Source organism: Danio rerio, chromosome 9 (assembly GCF_049306965.1).
Source record: "Danio rerio strain Tuebingen ecotype United States chromosome 9, GRCz12tu, whole genome shotgun sequence".
In the NCBI taxonomy this organism is placed as follows: domain Eukaryota; kingdom Metazoa; phylum Chordata; class Actinopteri; order Cypriniformes; family Danionidae; genus Danio; species Danio rerio.
In genome coordinates, this window is record NC_133184.1 from 11,349,276 (window position 1) to 11,358,571 (window position 9,296).

Here is a 9,296-nt window from a genome sequence, read left to right on the forward strand (position 1 = left end):
GGTGGAGTAACGACTCTTTTAAAGAAAATCCCCATAACATTTTTTGTGCAAATTATTTTACACATGCTGGGTCGCTGGTTCGAACCTCGGCTCAGTTGGTGTTTCTGTGTGGAGTTTGCATGTTCTCCCTGCATGCGCGTGGGTTTCCCCCACAGTATAAAGACATGCGGTACAGGTGAATTGGGTAGACTAAATTGTCTGTAGTGTAATAGTGTGTGTGTATGTTTCCCAGAGATGGGTTTGCGGCTGGAATGGCATCCCCTGCGTAAAAACGTGCTAGATAAGTTGGCAGTTCATTCCGCTGTGGTGACCCCGGATCAATAAAGGGACTAAGCTGACAAGAAATGAATGAATGAATGTTTTACACGCACATGCTTTTTAAAAAATACATTAGTTTTAGTAAAAACATGCACTCGTTTTCCATATTCATTGCAATATATGTAAATGGCCCATCCTGTAGCGCCTATGTTTCTATTCTAAAACATAAAACCACTTACAAAAAGCTAACACATATTCTAATCTCAAGTCAAGTTATTTGTTTTGTTTTGTCTAGAATACAAGCAGTTTTAAATTTTTTAAACACCATTTTAACCTAAATATTATTAGCCCTTTTAGGCTATATATTTTCAATAGTCTACAGAACAAACCATTGCTACACAATAACTTGCCTAATTACCCTAACCTGCCTAGTTAACCTAATTAACATAGTTAAGCCTTTAAATGTCACTTTAAGCTGTATAGAAGTGTCTTGAAAAATATCTAGTCAAATACTATTTACTGTAATCATGGCAAAGATAAAATAAATCAGTTATTAGAAATGAGTTATTAAAAATGTGTTGGAAAATCTCTCCGTTAAACAAGGGGACTAATAATTTTGTATAATAATTATATATATATATATATATATATATATATATATATATATATATATATATATATATATATATATATATATATATATTTTTTTTTTTTTTTTTTTTTTTTTTTTTTTTTTTTTACAAGCTTTGGAGACATAACGTAGATTCCGCTTTCCATAGTCACCTATAGCTTTCTTTCGTCATGAGACATGGTTCCATTCAAAATTACATAAATGATTTTAAAGTGCATTACAAAGAGAGCGCAATTGTCAATATAAAGATTGCTCAAACTGAACTGTAAAAAATACTTGCATAAGACAGATGACTTTAATGCTCTTTTTTTCTAAATCATTGCAAGTTTGAATGTTAGAATGTTCAAAATGAATAGGGCTTAGGGGGATAACTGGGAATATAAAACAGCCAGGAACTAGGTTTCTAACTACAGCTCTAGAGGTATAGTTGCAAACATACAAATTTGCAACGCAGTTTGCGAATGATCATATGAACTATGGATTTGGGAAACACCAAATCATGAACTATGGTTAAAACAACGGAATTTCCGACCTTAGCTGGCTAACGATGGTTTTCAGAAACGTACCCATGGAAAAGGATGCTTCTATCTTGAATCACTGCAGAGGTTATTTCGTTTTTGGCATCAAAAAAGTCTTCAAAACTGTAATCAGATTGCCACAAATTATTTGAAAGATTTTTTTTTTCACCTCTATTGTTATCTAAAATCAAAATCTGATGTTTTCAGTATCAGTAACATTAGTGGAGTGCAACATAAAAGGAACCAGATTTTACTTTATTACAATTTCAACTTTCAAGGCTGTGTGATTTTGAAAATACCATCTAATTGTTATAGTATTCAAAATAATGGGCTATTATATATCTATATAAATCAAATAAGTTTCACAATCACTTCACTACTGGTATTGTTTAATCTGGAAACATTAGGAACAATCAGGTAAACAAAAGCACTTGAAAGAAAGTAACATTTCTTCTGTCATACTGCTTTCTTTGCCATGTTTCAGCATACTAATATTGTTACACATTTTTGGAGAAGAAAAGCAGCATGTAGACTCAGCTTGTTCTCAGAGATGTGTATTGACTTGTAAACTACCTTGCCTGATGTGCTGAACGGTCTTTCAGAGGGTGTGTTAGTGGCAGGCAAACAAAGAAACTTTTGTAATAAATCGCTCATTAATCGTAAACCATTGGAACATATTACGATATTAATGTCAGTGATATTTCAGTAATTTAATCACATTGCACAACCTTTCTTCATCCCTTTAGTATATTATGTTGCTGTTTGAGCATGAAAAATATTTGCAAAATAACAAAGCCCAGCGCACACATTACACTTAAAAAAAAAAAGTGAGTTCAGATAAGACATAAACCAAGTTACCGATCATTAAACTCCTATGGCATCATTAACATTAATAATAATAATAATAATAAGTTTCTGTGTGGAGTTTGCATGTTCTCCCTGCGTTCGCGTGGGTTTCCTCTGGGTGCTCCGGTTTCCCCCACAGTCCAAAGACATGCGGTACAGGTTAATTGGGTAGGATAAATTGTCTGTAGTATATGAGCGTGTGTGTGCGTGTCAGTGTGTGTGTGGGTGTGTGTGTGTGTGTGTGTGTGTGTGTGTATGTGTGTGTGTGTGTGTGTGTGGATGTTTCCCAGTGGTTGCGGCTGGAAAGGCTGGATAAGTTGGTGGTTCATTCCGCTGTGCCAACACCGGATTAATAAAGGGACTAAGCAACAAGAAAATGAATGAATGAATGAATGAATAAATGATAATAATAATAATAATTATTATTATTATTATTATTATTATTATTATTATTATTATTATTATTATTATTATTATTGTTGTTGTTGTTGTTGTTGTTGTTGTTGTTATTATTATTATAGAAACATTAATAACATTTTAATAAAATGTTAAAATGTTGCATTGAGAATTGTGGCTCTGATTTTATGGTCACTGTAAGAAAATAAATCTGAATTCTTAATGTTAAAATCCTAATGTTTCTGTTTGCTCAAATATGTACAGGTATACTACTTAAAAATTAGTAGATAAACCTTTCTACAAGTTGCCGTCCCTAATTTGGTAGACAAACATTCCTGTATATCAGTTTAAACCCTATTTTATTTCAGTATATGTTCTATATATTATGTCAGTAAAGTGCAGTGCATAACCTCAAATACTGTACATGAATGTAATATACAGTAAAATATGAACTAAATATAGATTCCCTGTCCACAGTTTTAAAGGAAAACATTCTAAAACTCTATGAATTATAGATGAAGAAAAACATACGCTCAATCGAAAAGGCCAAACATAATGTTCTGCAGCAACATACACACATTCAGGGCACAATCTTACTGTCATAGATTTTTTTTTTTTTCTATACAATTTTTATACAATACTATATTTTATTTTATTTGCTTATTTATTTATTTGTTTGTTTATTTATTTATTTATTTTAAACCAATTAAACACCATTTCTGTGAGCATATTTGAAATTTGAAGGTGATTTTTTTTGCTGCTACGTGTTTACTGAAAAGTCATTATAAACAAAATTTATTGTACAAAGATTAATGACGGATATTCATCATACTGTACGTTTGAACAGACTATCTTCAGGTATTTGCAATTAAATTATTGTCTGCTAAAGTATTCTATTTTCATTTGTTTACCTAATTTAACTTTATTAAATTTTGTGGAATGTCACAATTGCTGTCTGTCAATTTTTTGTGTCCGGTAGGCTGGACAGGGAAGCAAGCCATGCTTTTATAGCCAATCAGAAATGTTCTCCTAATATGACCTATTTTGCAAGTTTGGATTGGCTGACTCGTAAAACTGCCTAATCCAACAAATAATCTATTATGCAGTGTAACATCAAAAACCCCTTTCTGAAATTGTAGTTTACCATAAATTTACCATAAATACCATAATTCTGACTTCAACTGTATGTATATATATATATATATATATATATATATATATATATATATATATATATATATATATATATATATATATATATATATATATATATATATATATATATATATATATATATATATATGTATATATAATACTATAAATATGCAAGATTTTTAAATTTAAATCTATTTTTTAAAAGATAAATCAATGTTCTGTCTCTATAGTTTATATTCAGTAATAGTTTACTTGAGGAGAGTGTTCATAATACTGTCATGACACATTTAAAATCATGACATGACACATTATGAATATGGAGATTTTATGCATGCTTATATGCAGTCATTAAGTGTCATTCACTTAGTTATCATTTAAAAATTAAAGGTGATTTTTTTTTTTATTAGGCCATTATAAATCTCATTTTCTTAGTCAAAGTATCAATTCTGTGCTAAATTATTTAAAAACATATTTAGATACAGTGGTCCCTTAATAATTGTGGAAGGTAATTTCATTCAGCTTGCCAAATTTACACAAATCTTTGAGTGCTAGCAGTGTGGCTCTGAAGTGCTATACTATATGTTTGCATATAGTTTGCATAAGATAAAATCTGCAAAGAAGTCCGCTTTATTTTTTACAAATATTATAGATGTTTTAAGACTGTAAAACTAGACAATTTCTCAGGTATTAAAGTATTAACGTAAGTGTTTTCACACTTTTCTTTTTTGTTTATATACTCGTGTATCTTCTATCTTACTTTAGCATGTCCAGAAGTCCAATTTTAAGTGCGATGGTTAGCATCTTCCTCTGCCTTTGACGGTGCAGAATGTTTCGTCAGCATTGTGGAGAGAAAACTTGCAAACATATAGTATAGCACTGTAGAGCAACACTGCTAGTGTAAATTTAACCAGCTTGATTAATTCTGTACTGTACAGGTGACACAGCACGGAGGAAATCGATTGACAATGGTCCACAGCCAATTAGGATGCACAACACAATGTGCTAATCAGGAGGCAGAATACAATCACTGGCGGGAAAAAAGCATGTTAAATTGCACACAAAAAAAATCTGCGAAACTGCGAGACCAAGAAAAGTTATACCTAGGGACCACTGTATGTAAGGTTGAAGGCAGAGATATTAGCCCCCCTTTGATTTTTTTTTTTTTTTTTTTCCCAAATGATGTTTAACAGAGCAAAAAAATTTTCAAAGTTGTCTGCTAATATTTTTTTTCTTCTGTAGAAAGTCTTATTTGTTTTATTTTGAATAGAATAAAAGCAGTTTTCAATTTTTTAAACACCATTTTAAGGTCAAAATTAATAGCCCCCTTAAGCTATATATTTTTTCGAACATCTTTATACAATAACTTGCCTAATTACCCTATCCTGCCTAGTTAACCTAGTTAAGACTTTAAATGTCACTTTAAGCTGTATAGAAAAAAAAAAAATATCTAGTCAAATATTATATACTGTCATCATGGCAAAGATAAAATAAATTAGTTGTTAGAAATGAGTTATTAAAACTATTATGTTTAGAAATGTGTTATATTTAAAAATCTCTCCGTTAAACAGAAATCGGGGAAAAAATAAACGGAGGCTAATAATTCTGACTTCAACTGCATATTTTAGAACAGAATCATTAATATTAAATGACATTTAATAACAAATTTGATTTGTACAACTGTTGTCATGGTCAAGAAAAATATTATTGACACATAAAACTTACGACACAATTACAATGCTCTCATGTCAATTATGTTTATGACAAGATTTATGACAAGTTATATTGTCTTGATAATGTCAAGTTGTCATGACAAAGACTTCTGAGACAATATCTACTTTCCATCCAATTGTTATGCACATTTTAGATATGCGAAAAAAAAGTGGTTGATGGAAACGACACAATGCACATGTTTTGAAAATGGACATAAAAAACTGTGCATAACTGAGTAGGATAAACTTTATTTGATTAGAAAAAGGCATGTTAACTACAATGGATATAAACAAATTATTATTTAAAAATTCAAGAGATTTTCTTATAAGAGATTGTGCGATGATAAAAATGTGTGTAAATGGACAAACCAGCATGCTGAGCACATTGTAAAACATCTGAAATGTTGTTTTGGTCTCTCTAAAACACTGAAGCCATTTTAGTATTAGTGTTATCATACTATTAGTTATCCCCCGGAGGACCTAGAGGAACTGTCTGGGAAGAGGGAAGTCTGGGGTTCTCTCCTAAGACTGCTGCCTCCGCGAACCAGCCCCAGAAAAGCGGCAGAAAATTAATGAATGAATGAAGATTCAAAGAGCTTCTCCTACCGCAGTAAATTCCGATTTTACTGTTGATATTTGGCACCAGTCAGGGTCGGAGCAAGCTGAACTGCTGCTCTAGGCAAAGGACGGTCACGCCGCCCTCAACCCCAACCCTCTCTATTCTGCCGCCCTAGACGCCGATATAATGGAGGGCAGTGTGGTGAGGGTAGTGTCGGGGCACCGCCCTCTCTATTCTATCGCACTAGACGTGGATATAGCCTAACTGAGGGCGCGGGTGGTGAGGGTAGTGTCAGGGACGCCGCCCTCTCTATTCTTCCGCCCTAGGCTGCCGCCTAGGTTGCCTCTATGGACGCGCCGGCCCTGGCACCAGTTAATCAGGAAGTGATGATTTTGTTCTTCTTGACTCATTGGATGGAATTTTTGCTTTATTTTCACATCTTTTATGCAATACTCCAGTTTTTCACATAAATTTATTTTGCATCCTTGGATGGAAACATTGCTAATGTCACCTTTGCATTTAAAATGGCATAACTGAGCAAATGGCACTTAATAACAATTGTCTAAACTCTCCTTCATATTCATAAGGTGTTATGTCTTGATAATAATACAGATTTTATAAACACTCCCAAGTAAAGTGTTACCAGATGTTCTATAAAGCTCACAAATCAGTAAGTTTACCGAGTTTTAACATTGATAAACCACTATAATGCTCAGCCCCAAGTGGCTTTTCGCTTTATCACTCTACAGATGAAACAATGAGTCACAGCATTAGTCCAGGCAGGTTATTCACAATGGAATGAACATGGGGTGTTAAAGTATCTTCACCGAATCTGAAATGACATTCTCTGTTCCACTCAGGATTCTAGTGAGATGAGCCGGAGCCATTCAGAAGGAGCTTACGCCAACACCATCCTCCCGAATCACCATCACCACCACCGCACCCACCACCGAGTGTTCGAAGACTTCGCCTGCTAGGAAGGTCTTGCCGCTGTTGACGTCTGCAGAAGGAGCGCTGAAGGTGGGCTCGATGAAAGACCCTCAGATCTCAGCGTTAATCTCTCTTTCTCGCTGTCACCAGTTAAAGCTACAGCCAAAGTCGAACTCTTAAACCCTCGCTTCTAACCGAACGGACATACACGGATCGGACGCTGCGGTCCAGCAGGAGACCCTACGAAATCCTGCCCTTTCCCAATTCCTTTCGCAGGACTCTACGATTTCTACACCGGGGACCTTGGTGTTACATCAAGGCATAGACTGCATGACATCTAGAGCCACTTTATACTCCAGGTCATTGCGTTCTTACTTTCTATTTTGTCAGCTGTTAGAGTTTTATTCGGTGAGTTCTCATCTTGTGAAATATATTAATTCTACCAATGTAAATGATGTATTTGAATCATGGCTATCAACCCCCCGTAGGATCCAGACTCTGGAATTTCACCGAAATCATGGGGACGGTGTAGAATAGTTTAGGTGTTTCAGAAAAGTACAAGTATCCATCTCTATTGGATATGTCTGGTAAATGTTTCCTTTATCTCCAATGGCTTACCATTAATTTAACTTAAAGTATATCGAATAATCCACCAATTTTTTTGTAATGTTATTTATAGAGATGTATCGTGTGAGTGGTAATGGGTGTCATTAGCAGTAACAACATGATCTTCTTTTGAGGTTATTTCCCAATGGAGAGCCGAATGATGTGTGTACAGTAAAGCCCAAGAAGAAGCCGCTGCCGTAGCCATATGGAAAAGGTTTGTTTCATCCATCTATCAGCTGATGGATCCACTCTCTCCCAAACCTCCCAAAAGTGTTTAATAAAACAGACCTTATGTTCCTAGTTTCGCTTTTGAATGAGACTGAGTGCATCGGTTCCATGGAGAATGATAAAGTGGGTTTGCTCAGCACATTCGCAAAACTATGAGTAATCTGGTGCACCACAGCGTACGGCTGGATGTTTAAAAGTGGTTCGATGAGTTTTTCTCAGGGTTCCGAGTGGTGAAATGTCTAGCACTCTCTTTTGACAAAAGACCAGATGTGCAAAGCATTTCAATCAGAATCCACCAACTCTTCTTTGGATAAATTTAAGCAAGTACTGACATACAATGACGATTCAAAGAGTACAAACGTTTCCCTTTTTTACCATCCGAAGATTATATATGCAGGTATTGATTTCCTGCATGGTGGTTACAAAATTGCTAATATTATTACTGTAAGTCAACCATGTAGCTCCCCAAATTATTCTTTAAAATAATGAATAATAATGATTATTATTTAATTGCTTTTCAAATGTAATACTTTGTAATATTCTAAAGGTATTCAAATTTTATTTGGGGTAATGGATGTTATTATATTACAACATATAATGTTAGTATAATGTTTTAATTTACAATATTGTGTGAAAATGTTATATAATGTAATACCCATATGGGTCCTTTTATTTTTTTTTTTATTTTGGAGCAAATCAAATAATGAGCATCATGCCTTTTAACAAGATTTACAGAACCCACACAACACAATGTCATTCAGTGTAACAATAGTTTCTATACCAAATAAAACTCTTGTGAGACATATTTAAAACAACTACCTGTTTTTTGACTGTTAATGAATTTTTTCACACTGCATTCCTTAAATTGTACATCTACAGTTGAAGTCAGAATTATTAGCCCCCCCCTTTGATTTATTTATTTTTTTTAATTTAATTAAAGCAGTTTTTTTTTTTTTTAAACCAGTTTAAAGTCAAAATTATTAGCCCCTTTAACCTACTTTTTTTTTTTTCGATAGTCTACAGAACAAACTATCATTATACAATAACTTGCCTAATTACTCTAACCTGCCTAGTTAACCTAATTAACCTAGTTAAGTCTTTAAATGTCACTTTAAGCTGTATAGGAGTGTCTTGAAAAAATATCTAGTCAAATATTATTTTCAGTCATCATGGCAAAGATAAAATAAATCAGCTATTAGAAGTGAGTTATTAAAATTATTATGTTTAGAAATGTGTTGAAGAAATCTCTCTGTTAAACAGAAACTGGGGAAAAAATAAACAGGAGACTAATAATTCTGACTTCAACTGTATATAATTTGCTGTTCTCCTTCAATTCACTATATCTTTTACCCATTTGTAATAGTGTGCAGAGATTGGATGGAAGCAGTTCTTTCTCATAAATTAATGCACAAAAAAACACTGAAAACCTAATGATGTCAATTTGTATTTGAGGCCATTCA

General features: G+C 33.5%; 1 protein-coding gene across 1 annotated transcript in view; it reads left to right on the forward strand.

The window, feature by feature from the left end:
- Positions 1–7,451, forward strand: part of asic4a (acid-sensing (proton-gated) ion channel family member 4a) — a 190,694-nt gene extending 183,243 nt beyond the window's left edge. Inside the window, 1 exon segment of the mRNA NM_214787.2 lies at positions 6,933–7,451. Coding sequence (NP_999952.1) covers positions 6,933–7,049 — 117 coding nt within the window. The 3' untranslated portion in view covers positions 7,050–7,451.
- Positions 7,452–9,296: the final 1,845 nt, after the last annotated feature.